This window comes from Bidens hawaiensis, unplaced genomic scaffold (assembly GCF_021521415.1).
Source record: "Bidens hawaiensis isolate Kalapana, Puna unplaced genomic scaffold, B.hawaiensis_p1.1 tig00419494_1, whole genome shotgun sequence".
Classification (NCBI taxonomy): Eukaryota; Viridiplantae; Streptophyta; class Magnoliopsida; order Asterales; family Asteraceae; genus Bidens; species Bidens hawaiensis.
The window spans coordinates 84,334-107,858 of record NW_027504880.1 but is presented as its reverse complement, the minus strand read 5'-3'; the positions used below and the strand labels follow the sequence as shown (position 1 = coordinate 107,858).

Here is a 23,525-nt window from a genome sequence, read left to right as displayed (position 1 = left end):
ATCACTTTTAACTTTTTGCTTGTTTTTCAAATAACCTTTTACGATGGAAGTTAAAATACAACAAAAATAAGAAAGATGAGAAGGAATCCAATTTATTAATCTTAGATTTGGATGGTAGAGATTAATTTAAAAATAAAAATTGATGAGAATGGCATTAAGGTAATAACCCACTTATGATGACTTTCTTTCTGCACATGCCAGTTCCTCCATCATTTTAGAACGTCCATAGTTTTTTCATACGACATTTTTTTTTAAAAAATTCATCATAACAACAAGCGTTTTTTTATCTTGAATATGAATATCATATTGTTATATAAAAATAAAAAAAATAATGGTTATTTAAACTTTTTATATTGTGTTATTTGGTTGTTCATTGTGTTTTAATTGGGTTTTTCTATGCATTGTGTTATAGATTTTGGTCATTTTGTTTTTCAATTGGCACTCATATTAAAGATAAAGATTAAAAAAAATATTACATCATTGTGTCATTTTGTTTGTCATTGTGCCTTTGTGCTCAACATTTGTCTTTCTACTTATCATCATGTTTTAGTCATTGCGTAATACATTCATTGTCTTTTCCTCGGAATTGACATGTGACATTCACTCAATTTGAGAAAAATAGTATATGTTCATTGCGTATTACGTTTAAGTCATTGTGTGATATGTAGTTTCCATTGTATTTTACGTTTCAGACCATTGTGTTATATGTATTCACCATTGTGTCTTACGTTTCAGGTCATTGTGTTATATGTATTCATCATTGTGTCTTACGTTTCAAGTTATTGTGTAATATGTATTCATCATTGTGTTTTATGTATTAAATAATTTGTTGGTATTTTTTTATTATATTTACATATTATTATCATACAACGGTGTTATTAGGATTTAAAAAACATACAATGATGAGTTGAAAGAGACAATGACAAAAAAAAAACACAATAACAAACAAAAAGACAATAACGAAAAAGACACAATGGTAAGCAAAAAGACACAATGACGTAATTTTTGTTTTAATTTTTATAACAAAATCATAGTCATATTAAAAATTAAAAAACGCTTGTTATTACGGTGAGTTTTTTTTTTTAAATATCATATGAAAATATTATAGATGTTTTAAAATGATGAGAGAATTAACGTGTAACTTGTATACGGAGAAAGAAAATGTGTACCGTTACTTTTATCCCTTTTCTTTTGGTTCCCATTTAACACATGTCAATTAATTATGGCTTCTCACATTTTTCATTTTTGTTGTTTTTTCCTTTTAGAATAACTCAAGCCCTCTTATGATATACTTTTCTTACATAGTTATCGAAGTTGTATCGGGCTAAATCGGTTACTGTATAAACTTATTACATGGGCTTAAACATATCTGGGTAATGACTAAAGAGGTTGACTTTGGGCCGTAACTCCGAATCTAGTAAATCTAACAATAATAATTAAAGATTTACTAATTTATAGGGTAAAATTTATTAACTTTAAAATTGGACTGTTAACAGTAGGGATGGGCAAATCCGGTTGACCGGCACCGGTACCGAAATCGTTACCGATTTGGTACCGTCGACGGTACCAAATCGGTGCCAAAGTTTTGAGTTTCGGTCGGGACAGGGACAAGGACCGGTACCGGTATTTCCCGAATTTTTTACCTTTGGTACCGGTACCGAACCGAAAATTTCGATACCGGTACTGGTACCAAAAATTTGCAATTTTGGGGACCGGGACTAGTCGGTACCGATCTCATCCCTAGTTAACAGAATGTTCGACATCGCGATACCACTCAGGATTTAATTTCAGCAGCATCAAGGCTAGGACGATGTTCTCGCCAATACTGCGACGGCACTGCAACCCTCCCGCAAACACTCTATGCACCCTAATCTCATTATTGTTAACAAACATTATAGATTTATTTTTTCTATCCTAAACTAATTGTATCATACTTATGGAAAAGATGGGTTAGATGGGTTGTTATTCACATGCGTGCCAAATCAACCAAAACCTCAAAAGAAACTTTAACAACGTTTAGAGCTACTTTTAATATCTGAGTAAGTGTTTCTAAGAAAAGATATCAACCGTTAATACTGATTTTAACACTACAGACCTGACTCACCCAGAACACTATCATGAAGAAACTCATTGCTATGGAAAGACCCTTATTAAATTAGATTTTGAATGTGAGACCACAAAGATACCAAACCTTAACTATTGAACCATTAGACAAATTACACCAAAACCTGAAATTGATGTTTGAGGAAGCAGGAACCCACAATGCTTCATAATGGCCATGAATGCATGGATTATGCTTTGGCTTTGTTAGAGTGGCTTCATAATCATTAAAAATGTGACATCATAATAACACTAGGAAATTAGGGGTAAAGGCTCACTTATACAGTAATACCTAACATTATACTTTTGGTCTAACCATGCTTTTATTTAATTATTTTGGAGTATCAAAATATGATACGACCGAGAAGGTGTCATGTGAAATCAGTAAAAACATAGTGATATATATTTTTTTGATAACTTTATATATGTATCATGTATGATAATCAAATGACACAAAATTACCAAATAATTTTAAAAAGTAATACCAGTGAGTCAGGGGTGGATGCCGCTACCCCTCAACTTTTCGTCGGCAGTGTAAATTCTTTTCTTTTTGGGTCGGTTTTCGTATTTCGCTACTCCTGAAAAAAATTACGTTACCCCTATTTGTTTAAAGACCAACCAATTTAAAAGTTCAAATTAAATAAAGCCCAAACAAATTTATAGCCCAAAGCAAATAAAAACAACTAATCCTTTTTTTCTTTTGTGTGAATGAGAAACATTAAACAGAAAAAGGCTCAACGAAATTATCATTTTTTTTTTAAGTTCAAATCAAATAAAGCCCAAACAATGTTTATAGCCCAAAGCAAAGACAAAACATTAACTTTTTTAACTTTTGTTTGAACAGAAACACGTTCAACATAATCAAATACTAAAGTTAGCGTTGGTTTTACCGATTGCAACAGCAACCGTTGAAATATGTTTTTCTAAAATGAAACTTATCAATACGGGTTTGTGTAAGCGAATGGGTGATGAGTATTTAAACAATGCTTTAATTTGTGCAGTCGAAAAAGAAATGTTTGATAAAGTAAAAGAACATGGTGCATTGGTTCAATTTCAAGCTTTCAAAAACTGAATAAGAGAAATTTGCACCCCATGTATTATGTTTCTATTTTTGTTTCGTTTACATAGTATGAAATGCCGTAAAAAAAGAAAGTTTTAAACGTTACCCCTGGGATTTTTGTCTAGACCCGCCACTGCAGTGAGTCATTATATTTCTTTTTGTTTAAACTAAATTTTAGAATCTATATGGATTGAACCACTAACCTCATATTCTACATCGTAACTCTCTTACCAGTTACCACCTCACCAAAATGTAAGGTTATTAATATTTTTAGATCCAGAAAACTATATATATTTTGTAAAGGTGTAAAGTGTAAACCCCAATATCTTGAGATAGTATTTGGGCCTTTGGGGATTCCAAAACCATGGTCAAAAACTGGATTATTAGGAGATAAGCCCGATGAGATTTCATCTAAAAACTATAAAAGTAATTGTTATTTTGGTTATCTATCTATAATATACTAGATTTTATCCCCCGTATTATAGAGGTTGTTTTACATTTTCGTTTTCAATATTTATATATGTCTATTTGGATTTTAATTTTATTTATTGTAAGAAAATTAATAATTAATATACTTGAGGTTTGATGATAAAATGGTTTCACAAATAGATGATATGTTATAATCCGGTTTAAAAGCTATATGGGTTTGGTGATACTCATTATCCGTTTATTTTCTTTATTATAAAATTATTTCTCAATTATAAATAATATCTTTTTTTAAATAAAATAGGATATTAATTTTTAGTATATCCCTGTTTTATAGGATTTTCATATCAAATATTTTATGAGATTAATTTTTAATATAATGAGATGTTATAACTCGTTTAAAGAGCTATCTGGGTAATTGGGTTTGGTGAGACCTTTACCTTTTAATTTGGGTCAAATGCGTGAGAAGCCTTCATTTACAAATAAAGCAATCTGATGGCTTGAGAGAATTGTTGTTTTACATTTTTCATTTTTTAATATTTATTTTTGGGATTTTAATTTTCTTTATTGTAAGAAAGTTAATAATATACTTAGGGTTTGATGATGAAAGAGTTTCATAAATAAATGATATGTTATAACCCGTTTAAAAACTATCTGGATTTTGTGATCCATGACCCGCTTATGTTTTTTACTATAAAATCGTTTATTAATTATAAATAATATCTTTTTCTTTTTAAACTGGATATTAAATTTTAGTATATCCTTATTTTATAGGATTTTCACATCAAATAATTGGTAAGCTTAATTTTTTTTAATTTAATAAGATGTTATAACCCGTTTAAGAGCTATCTGGTTTTGGTAAGACCCATACACATGAATTTGGGTTAAATCAATGAGAGACCTCCATTTAAAAATTAAGCAATTTGATTGCTTCCATAAAAGGGGGGAGCGACCACATCGCGACACGTAGAATTTTTGGGTTTTCGTTTATATCTATAATATATATAAACCAAAACCCTAAAATCCTACGTGTCGCGATGTGGTCGCTCCCCCCTTTTATGGAAGCAATCAAATTGCTTAATTTTTAAATGGAGGTCTCTCATTGATTTAACCCAAATTCATGTGTATGGGTCTTACCAAAACCAGATAGCTCTTAAACGGGTTATAACATCTTATTAAATTAAAAAAATTAAGCTTACCAATTATTTGATATGAAAATCCTATAAAATAGAAATATACCAAAATTTAATATCTAATTTAAAAAGAAAAAAATATTATTTATAATTAATAAACAATTTTATAGTAAGCAGACCCCATATTGAAAACCTTGTTGTTTCCTGCACGCCAAAGACACCAACATGTTGTCTACCAAAATCACTTTAAGAAGTTTCGTTTTCTTTTTCGATAAAGGCCCCCGTTTGGACAGTTATGAAGATCCACCAAACAATTAGCGAAGCCCTCCAAGCATAGAAATCGAGTTTTGTTGGGAGCCAATTTGACCCCTTAGAATATTGGTTGAACCGCAACCCTCACTTTCTCATTTTCAATTGTCATTTCCATTAGAAAAAAGGGGCACCCTTTTTTTTTTTACGAATGACAATGTTTTCACCTAAAATCTCATAACCTTTACTTGCAAATATTTGTACTTACCACCTTATTATTACACCCGTCTCCAACCAAAATCCCAATCTATGGTATTCCCAATATATAAACCACCTATCCAAAATTTTGCATATTTTTATTGATTTCGAATCAAATAAAGTAGGGAACCAATCTTTCAATGGGCGGTCCTCTAACCAAATATCAAACTAAAAAAGAATAAAATTACCTTTATCATGAGCCCCTTTCAAAAGTCGCTTCAAATCAATTGACTTGGTCTTCGAAGTCGAGTCGATGCTCATGATATTCTTCCAAACACTTGTCACTGTGGTCTTAACAGGAATTCGAATCCACGTCCTAGGGATAAAGTGAAGAGCCATAATGTCTCTATCCACAAAGCCTTTCGAGGAACTTTAAATTTCCACCACCATTTAATATAGCTAGGTTCGAATTCCTTAATAATATAATACCAAGACCACCTGAAACTTTTAACGATAAGATGCAATACCAAAAACCCAATGAATCTTTGAGAAGATATCATTGCTACCTCAAAAAAGTTTCTTCTAAATATTCTCAAGGTCAACAATGACTTGAATAGGTGCTTTAAACAAAGAAAAAAAAACAAAGGAAAACTCCCGAAAACAAACTTTAGAACGTTAGTGAGATAAAGATTTAGGTTTCTAGTCCGAAAGCTTTGATTCAAAAATATCGATCACCGAGTATCATTTTTTCATACAAAGATGTAGTCGGGGGGAGTGTTTCAATATATTCATACGCGATTTTGAACCGCTTTCTTTTATCTTTCTGCCAGAGGATTCTACATACCATTTAAAGTTTATTAGATTGAGAATTAGTCAATTAGAGTGTTATTAGAATTAGAGTTTGTGTAATCCTAGTAGGTGCAAAAGATTAGATCTTGTAAGTCCGTTGACATGCTATGAAGTGCATGAAGTCGGTACCAGTTCTCACCCAGTTCTTCATCTTGATGGAAGTGACAAAGCTTCATGCGAAAACACGTAAATTTATAATAACAAACTAGCTATTTCTTTTATCCACTCGTACACCCATTATAAGGAAATAAGTAAGTTAAATTAATATACATTTAAATACCGAAACATGTGATTAAAAATGATTTGTCACAGTAACAAATTTATTTAGTTGGGTATATTTTAGTTTTATATTTTATATTTATGTCACTTATATAAAGTAAGATTTCTTAATATTTTTAACTTTTAAGCATTGAGGTAGGATAAAAAGAGAATCTCCCAAACACAAACACAAAACCAAAAGTCAAACCACAAACTCTTCCTCTCTCCCTCCATTAATGGCCGCCATTACCAACCTCCATTGTTGTTTCTCTCTCTAAAAACCCACCTCGGTTTCCGTGCCACCATCCACTCTCTTCAATTATTCTCTTCAAGATCTGGTCTCAATGGGAACTAAATGGAGGAAATTGAAGTCCACATTGGCGTCTAATTTGTGCGTGTATGTGCCCACGGCTGATATACACGATTCTCCGCAGCATTCCGATGGGTCTTCAGGTGCCGCATTGTTGTCTCCGGCGCCGGCGTCTCCTCGGTTACGGTTGTCTAAAAGCTTTAACAGATCTTCTAAGGTTTATTATTATTGCGTTTTTTTTTATTATTTATTTAGTTAGCAATTTTACCACGGAGTTAACAGTGCTGTGTGAATGAAACCGAAAATACTGATCCGAAATCGGAAAACTAATTAATAATAAATACCACTGACCAGGGTCAATTTTAAATTACATCAAACGAGATTCTGGCAAGCAGGAAACAAGATACACTGCCACCTCTTTTTCAATTGCAAAACCTAATATTTTAAAAACTAATATAACCTAGCCGGGTTTGGTTTTATGATTTTGTAAAAACTGAATTTTATAATAGTCAGCATATATATAATAGTTAGATAATTAATTAATTAATTATTAATTAACAAAAGAATTAGGCAGAAATTCATTATTTTGGCCTAACTGTTTTCTTCTTTTCCGGCCCAAATTTTCAAGTTTAAATGGCAATTGGAACCGAATTTAGAAACTAGCCCATTTAAAGGATTCGTCGTCAATTAAAATAAATGGCAATGCCAAAAAAACCGGAACTAAAAGTTTTTCAAATTCTCAAAACCGGAATTTTGGTTTTTGGTATGGATTTATCCTAAAACAGGATAAAACCGAACCGAACAATGCACACCGGACCACGTAATCTTGGATTTGTTTATTGTCTTTCAGAAATTCATTTATTATATTGAATATTATAATATTATCTCTTTTTAAGAAAAAGTGAAGATTTAGAGTTGATAGTGGCCTCATTTGTTGACTAACTACATCTTGGGGTTGCAAACTTCATAATTATAATAATGATGAATTAGGAAAATAAAAAGATAAAAGATAATACAAAAACAACCAAGCATTTGTCTTAACTGATGAAATTTTTCTTGGTTTAAGGTTTTGATTCTTGTTGTTTTCAATGTTGCTGTCTTGCACTATTGTACATTGTCTTATTCTACTGTTCTTATTGTAAATGCTGTCTTATTTTGGCTTTTTGAAAGTCAAACTAAATACTTTTTGACTTTGAAATTGATTTGAAATTGTTTAATTTTTGGAAAATTGATAGTTGTTTTAAAGTATTGGAAATGTATTTGTAAAAACTAGACCATGTTTTTGATTTTAGTGAAGAATGCTAATCTTATTTTAGTTAACAGGCACATGGTTTTGACTTTTAAAAGTCAAAAGGTTAAGATTTCTTATTGCAATTTAAGCAGGTTTACAATTCAAATTCATCTTGTTTTGCCTTATTCTACTTTTGTTTGTGTAAAAGTTCTCTTGTTTGACTTTTGAAAGTCAAACAACATGCTTTTCAACTTTGTAACTGATTTGAATTTGTTTAATTTAAAAAAAAACTGATAGCTGTTTTAAATTATTGGAAAACTATTTAGTAGCACAAAAAAGGAACATAGTTTTGATTTTAGTGTAAAATGCTAATCTGATTTTTGTTTGTTCATGGTTTTGACTTTGACTTAAGTCAAAAGGCTAAGACTTCTTGCCACATTATATAAACTATGTCATTTTGCATCATGATTTGGCTCACAAAGACCATAAATCTTGAAATAATTCGGTTACGTTTTCTAACAAAAGAAAATCTTGTTATTACAGAAAACGTGCACGATATGTTTAGCATCAATGAAACGAGGAGAGGGTCAAGCCATTTTCACAGCCGAATGTTCGCATTCGTTCCATTTCCAGTGTATCACATCAAACATAAAACACGGTAACCAAATATGCCCGGTTTGTAGATCAAAATGGAAAGAAGTTCCATTACAGGGTTCCACCAATCCGGGCCCACCATTAGGTCGGACCCGAATAAACCCTGCAAATTGGTCACACAACAACCCGGTTATGACTTTGCTTCGCCCAATACCAGCCCGCCACGCTGCTGCCCCAATTCCCCCAACGCCAGAACCAACTGTCTTCAACGATGACGAACCGCTAGACGTTAAACTGACAAACAAAACCTCTTCAGAAGACGCTAATTTTAAACGGGTATTGGTCAAAACATACACCGAGGTTCAAGCAGTCCCACGTTTCAGTTCTGTTAATGATTTCACGGTTTTGATTCACCTCAAAGCTCCAGCTTCGGTTTCAGGCGTAGGTCCAACTTTTAACCTTAACCAGACCCCACGAGCCCCAGTTGATCTTGTCACGGTTCTTGATATTAGTGGTAGCATGGCGGGCACAAAACTCGCTCTTTTAAAACGGGCCATGGGTTTTGTTATACAGAATCTTGGGCCTGCAGATCGGCTGGCGGTGATCGCCTTTTCCTCCACTGCCCGCCGCCTGTTTCCTCTTCGGAAAATGTCGGATATGGGAAAGCAACGGGCCCTACAAGCAGTTAACTCAGTGGTGGCTAGCGGTGGAACTAATATTGCTGAAGGTTTAAGAAAAGGTGCTAAAGTTATGGAAGACCGAAGGGAGAGTAACCCGGTTGCGAGTATTATTTTGTTATCGGATGGACAAGATACTTATATTGCAAACGGAAACCAGAAAAACGAGTCAAATCATGAGTTACTCCTCCCTCAGTCAACACGGTCAAAGCAGTGTGATGACGGGAATTTGGGAGTCAAAGTTCCGGTCCATGCTTTCGGGTTTGGGGCGGATCATGATGCGTGTTCGTTGCACTCAGTTTCGGAGATTTCGGGTGGAACGTTTTCATTTATTGAAACCGAAAGCATGATTCAAGATGCGTTTGCTCAGTGTATAGGTGGACTTTTGAGTGTTGTTGTTAAAGATGCTCGGGTGGTTATCGAGAGTGTAAACGCTAATGTTGTTATTGGAAGTTTAAAGGCGGGTAGTTACAAAAATCAGTTGGTGGCAGATGGGAAATCGGGGTCCACTGACGTGGGAGATTTGTATGCGGACGAGGAGCGGGATTTTCTTGTATCGGTCAACGTCCCGAAAGAGTTGACTTTTAACGAGACTCGTTTGTTGCAAGTGAAATGCTGTTACGCTGATGTATTGACCGAAGAGACGGTCAACTTAGAGAGCGTGAATGTTGGGGTTAAAAGACCCGAAAATGTTAGTGGAGAAGTTGTTTCGGTTGAAGTTGATAGACAAAAGAACAGGCTACAAGCAGCAGAAGCCATGGTACAAGCGAGAGCTGCAGCGGAAGAAGGTGATCTAGCACACGCCGTGTCTACCCTCGAGAACTGCAGACGGGTCCTCTCGGATACGGTCTCGGCTAAGTCGGGTGACCGGCTATGTGTGGCACTTGATGCCGAGCTCAAGGAAATGCAAGAAAGAATGGCTAGTAGACAAATGTACGAAGCATCAGGCCGGGCTTACATATTATCCGGGCTAAGCTCACACTCATGGCAACGAGCCACGGCTCGTGGAGACTCGACCGATAGTTCAAGCCTGGTTCAAGCCTACCAAACCCCGTCAATGGTTGAGTTGTTGACTCGGTCTCAAGCTTCTTTTTTGGGTGGTCCTTCGGGTAAACACCCGGTTCGACCTATTTGGCCATTCGCGTCACCAAAACCGAGGTGAAACTTACATAATTTTTTGGGGATAGGAAGAACGATTTTGGGTGTTGATAGTTTTGTGCTTTAAATGTGTAAAGCAATAAATAAAGGGGGTAAAAGTGTAAGATTGGGGGGAGAGGGTATAAATTGGTGAAATGGGGAAAGGTGAGGGGTTAACCTTTTTTTTTTTTTTTTGGTTCAAGTGTTCTTCCTTGTAATTTTTTGGGGGTGATGCACGTAAGGAGAAATGGTAATTTTGGGTATAAGGTTTGCAACAGTGGGGGATAATTAGTTCGGTGGTTTTTTAATGTGAGGTACAACTTGCAATGCATAAGTTACAAGTGTAGTGTTTTTATTATTTTCAGCTTTACAATAAGGGGTTTACCTTGCATGAAAGTATAGGTTGATTAGTTTGAAGATGAGGTAAAGGGGTCTTTTTCACCTTTGGTGGTCATACATGGGTGCCCCATGCTATGCCAAATTGTGTGCCATCATATTCATGACCACCTTTTGATGGTGGTATTGTGGGTTTACACTCTGATTTGCACATTAGTACAATTTCATATCACATTTTACTTAAAGCATGAAACAATAGTTACATGCATCTATAAATGTGCATTGTTTGATCTAGAAAAATAAATTAAATAATATTAACCAAAAGTAATTGAAGTGAAACCCACAATGGTTTTTGATCATGACTGAACAACAAACTGGTCGCCTTACCAGTCCACTGGTCAGACTGTTTTTTAAAATTGAATGTTGTCTTAAATAATTTAATAAAAAATATTTACAATTTGATGTAGATTTGCGGATTTACTTATGATTTGGTGTTGATATGAAATTTTAGTAAATTATGAACACTTAAATAACTAATATGAAGTCTAAAGTAGTAAATGAACCCGTGAAATGAAATTCTAAGAAAAAGGATTAACAAACTGGTTCCCTTCGAACGGAATCAATCATGTGCCTAGTTCTCGACCGGTTGGTCCGGCCCCATTACAGCGGATTAAATTAGTGAGTCCAAAATTTCTGTTTATACAAGTTATTGAGCTGTCTGTCAGTGTGCAAGAGTGAAATTTTTGTATTTATATCAATAATAATTTGTAAAGTTACGAAATAAAACAAAATACTGTGACAGGCCAATCAAAGTGGGCAGGACCCATTTGACTGTGCATTACAAGTCAACCCCTCACTCACCTTCTCCGCTTCATTTGGCCACATCCAGAATTCCACATTTATAAGTAAGTAATTAATAACATAAAACAAATATAATTATATTGTTTTAATATCTTAAACCAATGCAATTATTATATAATATTGGCAGTTTCATATCTCCATCACTCTTTACATCGTACAGTAATTTGTATAGTTGTAAGGGGACCAACAACGTTGTGTTATTATTTTTTAACACAAAAGCTTCCAAATACGTTAAGGCTGAGATAACAAAAGAAATAACGTGTCAAAACAGATGGGTTTGGAAACATTTGCCCCTAAAGTTTATTTCAATTTATTAATTTTCTAAAACAACTAATGCGTTATTTATGACTATGAAAACGATATTACCATAATATTTGATAGTCTGAATTATTTTAAGAAAATTGAATTACTATAAAATTGATTTAAGAGGTTAAACATACAAATAAACTTCAATCATTTCAATTTGTTTGACAGCTTAGTGAAGATAAAAGTTTGAAGACAATTCCGTTACTTTACTTCAAAATGACCAAAAACTTCAAAATAGTTTTATAAAAGATCAAATAAACAAAGTGTTGATGGCTTGGGTAGTGCAATTCGGGTTCTGCTACCCGAACCTTCATGTGTGAGTGTGTAATGGTTCAAGAGGCGGGTTTGTATTCGGGAACTTGTAATACCAACCCACTCAATTTCGCTTACTTTTGAGTAGTTTGGGGAAAAAAAATGTGTCTTCATTTGATTGGATGATATGAATCAGGCTGCTTGGGTACTTGTCCTTGCGCCATTCTACTCAAGATAACTTGACGTTTAGCATTTTAAAAAGACGTGGTTTCATGGGAGGTTGAAGATTTAATTAAGAGGATTAATTTAATGATACCAAAATTGCTGTAAACCTTGAAAGTTATTAGAGAACAATTACTCACATTACTTTATTTATAGAATTAGGAGTTCTATGAGAAATTATACAAACCGGAAACTACACGCTAGTTGTTATATTTATTTAAATATAAGCTTAACTAGCTTTAGAGCCCGTGTCACACACGGGATGATTCAAATTATAAAATTACAAGTAAAGCAAATAATTACATAACATATATGAAAAAATGTAATAAATCTATGCTTGTATCTATACTATGTGTATATAAATTAATTTTATTTATATTATAAAATGATTTTTTTAAATGAACTTAATAAAAAAATGCACGTGCAGAAACGTATCTGAGAACGCTCTTTTCATTGAAAATTTCATTCTCAGTGTCATATATGTATAATTGAAAAAACTTTGGTTATTAGCCGATTTCGAGTATAAGACTTCTCATATAATAGTAGTTCTAACCACTCAGTCTATATATAAAATAATTGTTATCTTTATTGATATATTTATCAATTTACCACCCATCGAAGGAAAAGAGAACATTAAATTGTAACAACGGATGCTTTTCAAGAACTATGTATTTCTGAGCTATACCATGAAAACGATTTTGATAAGTTTCAGTGAGCTTCTCGACCTTGTCATAATGACAACATAAAAAATAATATGTTAACCCAATCAATTTTATAACTATTTTGCTTCATTTGAGCATAGTCTTCCCATACAACGTTAATGATCATCATTGAAGGAAGAGTTAATGCTTATACAAATATTTCAAATTTGATAAAAGTTAGAAGCATTAATAGGTCTGGGGGTCGCATGTCGAAAGTGTTCGCAATCTTTTCTTAAATTTTAATAGTCAAAGGAAAAATAGTCGATTTGCCAAATCCCAAATCTTTTGATTATTTTCAAAAATGCCCTTGAAAATAACTTTGAAACCTAAATCATGTTTAAAATTCTAACTTTCATCTGTTTGACATTTCAAGTCAACACGATAAACCCATAACAAATTTGATGATAAATCTATTTGTATTCTCAACCTTTTAAAAATACTTAGATTTCCCATTTTTGACCCGTAATAAATTTTGATCTAAATGTAGTTAAATTGTACCAAACAATCTATTTGCCAACTTTTGGCCCATAAAAATCAAATTTAAGTTCCACAAAAAATCCGAAACAATCTTTGATAAAAAAAAAGCTAAGAAAATATATATGATAAGTATATGTTATCCTTACATTTTAACACATATATAGTTTACCAAATTAACCAAAAAATAAATGAATAGATTTAAAGCATAGATTTATAATTTATATACTTATATGACAATTTACAATAATAATAATAACAACAACAACAACAATAATAGATAAATTGACTGATTTTAAAAAAATGAATCGACTTTTAAGTATATATTTATAATTTAATAATTAAAAAATTACTTTGTAAAATGAAAACATATTTGAGTTTTGTTTTTATTTACAATCTTCTACAATATAAATAGTACAATATATTAATGATAACATTCGAAATTATATTCTTTTTAATCTTTGACAAACATGATTTATTGTTGATTTTCAGATCTCAACAAGTATTTTGGAATATATAATAAAATAATATGTTAATATTTATTTTTTTATAAAAATGTATAGATATAATATAAATAGAGTATAAAAGGAAAGTGAATAATTGTTGATCAATTGCATATATTAAAGTCAATCAAGATCTTAGTTTTGAAGGGAAAAAATTGTGAGAATTAACCGAAATATGACAAGTGTCCATAATTATTTTACTTTATTAGAATAGGTAGATTATTTTTTAAAATGCATAAATTGCATAATGAATAATTTTAACAATTTTTATCATATTGCATCAACAGAAATATGTTTTTGAAACTAAAATGATAGAAAACTGAATTAAGGACACAGAATCTAACAAGTCCAATTTCAGTCCTTGTATTTTGCAAAGCCTGATTTAGGTGATTATCAAATGTGTAGGTCATCGGCAACTGTATATGCATACTATATGGTTGTAGACTTAAAGGGGCGTGCAATGTCTTTGATCTCATGTTGAAAATGTGTAAACCAGTGTTTTAAAAAACCGGTACAAATCGGCCAGTTAAACCGGATTTCGCACAGTAGGCCGGTATTTTGAGCCCAGTATTTTTCCTAGTTTGCTAGAACATTGTACCGGCGGTTTTTTTCTAAAATACCGGTTTTAAATCCAAGAAATTTTTTATATTTGTGGTCCATATTTTATCATAATTACTTTTAACCCAACAATTAACATTCAAACGTGCAAACTTTATGACTAATTTTTAAAATTGAGTGCTTTTGTATTATTTTCTTTTAATATGGATTAGCTTTTGGATTATTTTTTGTTATAGAATCATTTACTTTTGAGTTATTTTTAGAGTTGAAGTTGCATTTATAGAAAATTATAAGGTAAACTATTCAACCGGTTGAACCTCTCGATAAACCCGGTTCAACCGGTTATATCATTTTTAGCCCAATCTGATACAAGTAAAAAACCGATTTTTAAAACATTGGTGTTGTAAACAACAATCATACCCGCTGATATCCCATTAATAGCAAATCTATTAGTAGAGTCTGGGAAGACTGTTGTGTAACCTGAAGTGACTGATCTAGAACTTGCGTTACTATTAAATAAAATATCACGTGAACAAATTTGACTCGGCTGTTAACTATAAAAAACACCTGAGAAACAAATATAAAAGCCATATGCCACAAAACAATGAGCGGATGTCAAGCCCAAGACATGTATAAGTCTAGCATGCACTTTCATGGGTCAAGCCCGGCCCATAACTTATGTGAGTTCACCAACAGTAATTCAGCATCATCCTTTTCGCTCTTCATACTAGAGCCGCTTAACGAGCAAATCAAGCCGCACCAGCTATAGCACAGGCTCGAAAGCTTGGCTTGGCTCGTTTATTTTACAAGGTAAGACCTTAGGCTCGGCCAGTAAAATAAAAACTCTTAAGCTGGTGGCCTGATGAACCACCTTGTTTATTTTTCTCAAATTTTAACAAAACACGATTATACCCTTTTTACATATTGAGAACTTATAAACAGATCTGATCCAAGCAACTAGCCAACAGGCTTAAATCGGTGTAAGCTTGGGATTTGAAAAATCCAGATAGGAATACCATCTAGGATTATAAACTAAAGTTTACACTCAACTTAAACGATGCAAATGAGTGAGCCAAGCTTGGCTCAAATTCGACTCGTTTACAAACCGTGTCAGCTCATTTGGTATATAAATAGCTAATTTCCTTAATATGTTATGCCTAAATATGCTCTTTATGACAAATGAATGCAAGTTGGTCTATATCGATAACATATTTACAGTGTTTAGTCGCATCGGTACATTGTTTACTTTGAGATAAGGACCCCCTATTTTTTTGTTGAGACTTATGAGAGATGATAAATTAGATGTCAAATTTTCTTACAACTGCACTAGGTAAGCAAATGCATAGTTTTGGGCTTATCATAGCATGTGCTAATAACCATTTGACTTTCCATTGGCACAAGTTCTGCAGCCCGGATGGTTGAAGAAAAGAAAAAAGAGATTTATGCAGACAGTTGATGTAAATCTTAGTGATAACTTTGATGAGCCAAAAGGGGGCCAAGTTATTTTCGTCTGGTAATACAAAGACGAAATCGAAATTGGTCTATAACTTACGAAAGTTGGGCCTAACTTGACGGAAAAATCACAGCTATATGATTTATTTTTAAAATCTTGTAAAGTAGGTTCTCAAGAACACTATAACTATTGTATGTAAATTCAGATTCGAATGTTATGATTACTGTATACCTTTATGACTTGAATATCAATAGAACTCCCAACAAGCTTCTTAAGGCAGTTGAATTTTAAAAAGACTTGAAATAATAGCTCCATCCTATTCAGCTCTACCAGAAGCCGACTGCTGGTTGTCGCTTTCCCAGCGACCGACCACTCCGGCGATACAATCTCCCCCAACCACCGACACTAGAAGCAAAAGCGTCGTTGCCTAGTGTACCGCCACAGCGGCGGGTCATCAGGCATTGCACCAACCACTGGCTGACACTTGGCGAAGCAAAATCGTTGAAGACAATGAAACTATAAACCAACGTGTAACACCACCGTGAGTCACACAAAAAAACCACACCCAAATCTCTATTTCCTTACAAAAATCTTGCCAAAAAATACCAGATCTGTAGGTCACCTACAAGATGTGTTTAAAAACTAACATCCAATCACATATAATATGCAACTACTTTAACAAACAAAAACAAAGATACATGTTAAACAAACGCAATGAAAATTCTATTGCAACCAATAAGAAGTTATCACACAACATTTTACTGTAAACTAGGGGTGTAAGCAAGCCAGGCCTGAACTTGTCTACGCTCGAGCTCGGCTCGTTTCAAGCTCTCTTTCTAAAGTTCAAGTAGAAGTTGAACTCGTGAGTACTTTTTCACGCTTGAGCTCAACTAGTTTTTTATTTATTAATTATTAATTATTTTACTTATAACTATACTTACATTTTTGCATATATTTTAATTATATGTTTTTTATATAAAACATAATATACATTATTATTTACGTTTTTTTTATTAATTTTATACAAAATAATAATTATTAAAGCATTACATAAACAATACGCTTGCGAGACAGCTCGAGTCAGATAACCGAAGCTTGGACAAGCCAAGTTTAAGTTGACTCGATTAGAGCTTTTAACGAACTAATCTCGAGTAGCTCACATCCCAAAACCAAACACCAAACAAACATGCATATTTCCACAAAAACCGTTAAAACTCAGCAACCGAAGTATCCAACACCAAATTCAAATCACATGCATAGTTTCATTCTTCCATGCTTACTATTACAGTATTACACAATTCAACACTTTAAAACACACAATTTATTCAAACAGAATATTATCATAATACTAATAATACCTGCAACTCTGCAAGCAATCAATCATATGATCTCAGTTATAGTAGAGTTCAAGGCCCATGCCATCATGAATCTCGTAGTCCTTGAGAGTGATGTGATCCTTGTAGATGTTGTACCATTTCTGGATCCTGATTTTGTCGGCTCGGGTTCCGGTCTGAGCCGCCACGAGCTTCTTGAGGTCGCCGATGGTGTCGTCGTCGTTGCACTTCACGCGGACCTTCTTGCCCAACCGATCGTTCAGCACCACCTCGATCATCTTCGTTGTTGATTTTCGCCTGCAATTCGATTGGTAGCGTGGACTTGTAATTTGAAACCCTAATTCCCAATTTGACGACCACTTGTATTGTATTTGTATGCCTTGTGTAAATCCAAGGCGGTGGATGAGTTTTGGTTTTGAGGAGTTACATATTGACCCCCTCAGCTTTCAAGTATGTAATATTTTACTTTGGGGCAGGGATAAGCAAATAGTACCGGGTATCAGTGTCGACCTTTTCAGGTTTCGGGAAAGATACGGTTCAGTATGGTACGTATATCTTCCTGAATTTGGCCTGGTACTATACCGTACTGAACCAAGTATTTTCGGTACCGGTATACCTAGCTTAGAGATGCACAAACCGGGTATTTTCAAGATCCAGAAGCTGGTAGGAACTGGTTCTGGGTATGGTCAACAAAAATCAAAACCGGGTCGGGTAGGAACCGGTTCCGAGCATAGTCAGGTATTTGACCTGGTTTTCCGTGTTTCGGGTAGGGTCGGGTTTTGACCGGGTATTTCCGGTTCACTAAGCAGTTAATGCGGAAAAATATCGGTTATCGGTCAAGGATCGATATCTGAGATATCGGTGGGATATCGGTAATTTTAATATCATGTAAAATTCATATATATGTGTGTGTGTGTGTATCAATTTAACACTAATAATTCGGTATAGTCTCCTACCATTAACAAATTAACCTTTTGCAAATTATAAAACACTAACAATCGTAGCAAGTAAGAATTGATTAAGACTTTAAACAATAACATTTAACACTAAAAGTTGATAATTAAGACTTAAAACACTGATATCGGGAATGTCGGTGATATATTGGTCAAATATTAGTCCAATATCAGTCAAATATCAGTCAATATCGTTGATATTATTGGTACCGATATTCTAAACCGATATTCTAACTTATATATCGCCAAAGCACCGATAACCGATATATCACTGATATATCGGTGATATATCGGCAATATCGACTGCATAGCCGGTTCGGTTCCACCGAGTCCGGGTCGGTTCCGGTTCCGAGTACGGCTTTGAGGAGAAATCCTATACCAGGTCCTACCCCCGGGTAAGGTATGGGTTGCGCACCTCAAACCTAGCTCCTCCTTAATTTGGGTATGCATGGGTCGTTTTGGTTTCAAATCGAATCAAAACTGAAGTTTTGGTTTTAGAAAGCCGTTTAGTTTTGATCTTGTAGTTTTTGGTCTTTAAGTCATGGGTTTGTTTTATGTATTAAGATTGAGCTTTGAGATTTTTAGGTTTTAAAAAATTGGCCTGAAATAATGAGTTTGAGCTTAAAATTTTGTTAACGAGCTATTAATGTGATTGATTATGAATCTTTTGGGTAAAAATAACAAATTATGACCATAAATCTATTAGCGAGCAATCGAACATGTTCGTCGTGGTTTGGTTTTATGATTCGGATTGGTTTTGGTGCAAGGCATACCCGAAATGGAACCAATTTTTTTGGTTTTCAAAGGAGAAAAAACAGAGAAAACCAAAACCAAAACATAATCGTGAGTTCGTTGTTTGGGTCGGTTATTTAGGTTAATCAATTTTTTATACCCAATGTTGTTACAATTCAAAAACTCGTATTTCTGTACCGACTCTATATGTGCTGTTGAAGGTTTGATATGCTTCAGAGCTGAATTTGCTATTTGATTGTAATCAGATACTTATCAATAATTCAATATAGTAGATTGTCATAAAAGAGTGTTATGAATTCTCTATGAGCTTTATTAGTGGCTGCCATTTGACTTGATGAATTCCATGAAATGTTTCGAGTTCTTGTTAGTACAAAATCAGCTTTCGAAAACATGTTTTATTTCTGTAAAGAGGTTTCAATGTTGAGAAGGTGTCATAAGGGGATTTCATAGTGGTTAAGATGTATGCCTCATAACCAAAGGGTTTTAAGGGTTTAAAGCCTGCAGACTGCATTTTATCATGTATTTTGCCTAGAATATAGGATTTGCTGTTAAAAAAATGTAGAAATGATAAATCTATAGATAACAGTTAGGCACAAATCCGAAACACGTATCAAAATCAGATCAGAATGCGCCATATAGATATACTCAAAATGCAGACCCTTCAATTATTAATACTGATGCTGCTGCGTGGAAGGTAACTTACGCAACAAGATTATGACTCAGAATCTCAACGACCATTCGTCATATAATAGATGTCAGATTCTATTTACTTTAATGATTTCTTATTAATGTACCAGACTGCTACATTGTGATCTCAACTCAACGTCGCACCATTTTATGGCACAGTGATGGTTGTCATTCACGCGACCATCTTATGGCACAATGATGGTGGTCATTCTCACATAAAGGGGCTAGAGCAGAAGATAACACGAAGAGTTGTTTTCTGCAATTGCCTGTTCTAGACTTTTACCATCCAGGTCATCAACTGCAACCAAGATTTTAAGACCCTTTACACCATCTGCATCATAAGTTTTTGAGGTCACGGATGACAGTTGTAGCGAAGAGGGTTACGGTTCAAAATCCGAGCACCATTCCCAGGCTCTTGAGTCATTGCAAAAAACCAGCGATTTGAGATCTTCCACCATCAATCATAATAACAAAAACAATATCATAAAAAACAACTTAGTTTTGTGCCATAGCCAGTCATAAAATTATACAACAATTTCGGTTTTCAGACTCTACCTTTACCCACATTTACACCAGTACAAAACCCACTTGTTCTATCTTCCTCATACAATCAAACCTGACCCAAAAATACAACAAGCCGCCAACTCGTATCTGGTCTCGTCTCTATCCACCGTCAACATATTATATATTTATATATAAACCATCAGTAGCCCAACACCTACATATTTAAATTTTCCATTTTCTTTCTTAATCATTTCTCACCTCATATCAAATTTGCAACTCTTTCACCTTCTCTTCCAATTTAGCCTCATCTTCCTTCCGTATTGCTGACAACCCCCCGATTGTGCTGGCCACAGTTTTTGGCGACCTCGTAGCAGATTCTGAATCTTTTCCTTTATCTTCTACTGGCGGCAACGAGACGGGCACAGACGGCTTCACAGGCGGGTTAGGTTTAGAAATATTGGGAGAGGAATACACCGGCACTGCTTGTCTCACAGTAACTGGCGGCGCTACACCGCACAAAGGTGGCGGCATGGCCCTGAACTGTGGCGGTGGTATACCCATATGTGGAATGGGAAGAGATGGGACAGCAAAAACAGGGACTGCGTTGCGTATGGTGACTGGTGGTGCAATCCCGTGATGAGCTCGGAAATGGCTGACCGGGATGTAGGGAGCAGCCCCAACTGCAGGGAACTTGTTGGGTCGGGTGGCTGTCGGGGTTTCGATTTTGAATTGTGTTTGTGGTGTTTTGTTGGATGTTGTTTCGGTATCAGATGATGTGGCAGCATGAGGTCGGTTTCTAGGGTTTGTTTTGGGGCATATTAATGGAAGTATTTTTGATGTTGTGGAGGGTGTTGACTGTGCAGTATGTGGCTTTGGGTTCAGTGGCGGGAATGGGATCGGGAAGGGTATATTGGACATTCTCACCTTTAATCTGAACTTCTGTAACGCACGAGCTACAATCACATGCTCCTGTTCTTCAAGAGTTCCTTTTTGTAATGATGAGCTTTCGGTTTGTTGAGTCACTGAACAGAACAAAACTGGGTCATTTGTGTTTTTAAGTACATAAGATTATCAAATGAAATGGCTTACAAAGTTTCAATGATGACCAAGCAGACATGGCAGCATTCTTTTCTGCTTGTTTCTTGTTCTTGGCTGGTTCACCCGTGAATGTGCAACCAGCTAGCTCAACTGTGCAGGTAAAGATGGGTAGATGACCGAGGCCTGACCTGAAGGTGGTGTATGTTGGTAAAGATGCGCCTACTCTTTGAGAAACCTCCTGCAGTAGGTTCTTGTACACCCCTGTTTCATCCTGACCGTACCAAAATTTAAAAAAAAAATCAATATCATGAATAATAAAAAAACATCAAACTTGCTCATTTCATGAGTATCCAGTTTTCAATCATACTCCATAAATCCATACTCTAACTAAATCAAGATTATTATACTTATTTCTTGATTAAGTTGTATATCCTCAGTTATTCCTAAAAACAAAGCAAATTCTGTTTCTGCATCACGTTCCTGACTAGGGGTGCAAACTAGCCGAGCTGCTCGCCTGCTCGCGAGCTACTCGAGATCGGATCAGTAAAAAGCTCAAAACGAGCCAATCTTGAGCCTCAAACAAACCTCATTTAGTTATCGTGCCCTAGCTCGAGCCTTGTGTATTTGCAAGTTTTACCTATTTGTAATTCTGTGTATTAACTTCACACCGCACACCCGAGCTTAGGCTCATTTAAGGCTCTTCTCAAAATATAGAAAAACAATTAAACACGTTTATAAATTAATTAATAAATAATAAACAAGCCAGATTCGAGCTTAAAAGAACGACTCATGATCTGAGCTCTAGCCTCAAATAAAAAAAGAGCTTGAAACAAGCCGAGCTCAAACTCTTGTAAATCCCAACGAGCCGAGCTCAGTACGTTTACACCATTCCTGACTCATCAGCTCCAAATCAGGAGCTTGTCTTCAACAATAACCTCAAACTTTAAATAATATACGCACTAAAGAACAAGACTAAGTGTAGCTCTCTCTGAATCTCACTGCAAACAAATAATACCAGCCATGGCATTTCTGTCTTTTCTCACAACTACCTACTGATACCTCAACTACTATTATCCATCTAAACCTGTACTTAAAAGTCAACAAATCAAAACCATTCCATAACAACAACACTAAATTACACTTTCCTTAATTCCTTCAATTCATTTAAATTAACTTCTTAAACAAGCAATTAACAAACCCTAACAAAACCTAACGGCTCACCAATATCCTTGCAGCCAAAGAATTCGACGGACCGCGGCTCGCGAGAGCATTCAGAGCCACCTCAGCCGCCGAATGCTCGGCCTGCCGCAGCGTGGTGCAGTAATTAGGACTCTCATACGTCTCGCCGTTAAAATTAACCGTAGCTTTAAACCTCGGCGCGTGATCTGGACCTTCTCGGATACTCACATACGACGGCAAGTTAAAGCAACTCCTCTGCGCCAGCTCCTGCAGCTGGTTCTTATACATCTCAAAATTTGAAAACAATTATTTATCAAAACAAATCTGCTGCAACTCAAACTCTAATTCTAATTAAACTAAACGGTCGATCGGTAATGCCGATCATCACTCAATCAATTTCTAGGGTTTTGATTTGGTGTGTCTATATACGTATACAAATATATATAGATATAGAGAGAGAGAAAGAAAGAGAGAGAGAGCTTAGATAACAACGAACTAATGAGAGAGAGAGAGTACTATTTGTATTGGGTGTGTTTGGGAACGGGTCGCCCGCATGACAAGGCTGAGGGGTGGGGGGCTTTAATGAGGGCTTTAGTGGGGGCTCCAGCCAATAATATTATGACGTGTGACAGAGAGAGAAACTGGATAAGGGGGTGTTGGAGCCCCCGTTGGAGTCCCTGGCCCTGGTGTGGAGGGGCTCCAGCAGGGGCTCCAGCGAAATTTTTTTTTATTTTTTTATAAATATATTCAAACAACGTATTATTAAAAAAACTCATAAATTATTAAAAAACACACACATTAATATCTAAAAATAAATAAAAATTAAAGTACTAAAAAAAACATTATTCTTATTCTTCGGCTTGGTCTTCTTCGATCAACCTCTTTCGGATACGTTCCTTTTGCTTTTCCATTAGCATTTGATCGACCGGATTTAGGTTACTGAAGTCTCTAGCAAGGAAGTCCAAATCTCTCATTCGACTTTTTTCCTTTTTGTCATTAGAGACCACCTCCATGGTTTTGTTGAATTTATTGAGGGATTCAACAAGATTGGCGATGTTTACGGCTTCCCCGTCAGCCGGTTTTTCCCCTTGGCGTCCCTTCCCAATGGCCGCCTCCTCGGCGGTGAAGACGTTTCCTCCTCCGCAATGTTTAGGTCGAATCCAACGCGGCAATCCGACCCGATTGAAGT

General features: G+C 35.0%; 3 protein-coding genes across 3 annotated transcripts; 1 reads left to right on the top strand and 2 right to left on the bottom strand.

The window, feature by feature from the left end:
• Window positions 1-6,461: 6,461 nt before the first annotated feature.
• On the top strand, window positions 6,462-10,247 carry LOC143609118 (E3 ubiquitin-protein ligase WAV3-like). Its single transcript, XM_077083968.1, has 2 exons — window positions 6,462-6,800; window positions 8,358-10,247. The coding sequence occupies exons 1-2, from the start codon at window positions 6,618-6,620 to the stop codon at window positions 10,245-10,247; spliced, it is 2,073 nt and encodes a 690-aa protein (XP_076940083.1). The 5' UTR covers window positions 6,462-6,617.
• A 7,012-nt stretch (window positions 10,248-17,259) lies between these two features.
• On the bottom strand, window positions 17,260-17,566 carry LOC143609125 (ubiquitin-like protein 5). The gene has a single exon (XM_077083972.1). The coding sequence runs from the start codon at window positions 17,498-17,500 to the stop codon at window positions 17,279-17,281; it is 222 nt and encodes a 73-aa protein (XP_076940087.1). The 5' UTR covers window positions 17,501-17,566; the 3' UTR covers window positions 17,260-17,278.
• Window positions 17,567-20,080: 2,514 nt separating this feature from the next.
• Window positions 20,081-22,661, bottom strand: LOC143609130 (double-stranded RNA-binding protein 2-like). Its single transcript, XM_077083976.1, has 3 exons — window positions 22,379-22,661; window positions 21,209-21,428; window positions 20,081-21,141 (listed from the first exon to the last, which is right to left on the bottom strand). Exons 1-3 carry the CDS (start codon window positions 22,622-22,624, stop codon window positions 20,384-20,386), a joined length of 1,224 nt encoding a protein of 407 aa, XP_076940091.1. The 5' UTR covers window positions 22,625-22,661; the 3' UTR covers window positions 20,081-20,383.
• Between the last annotated feature and the right edge of the window lie 864 nt (window positions 22,662-23,525).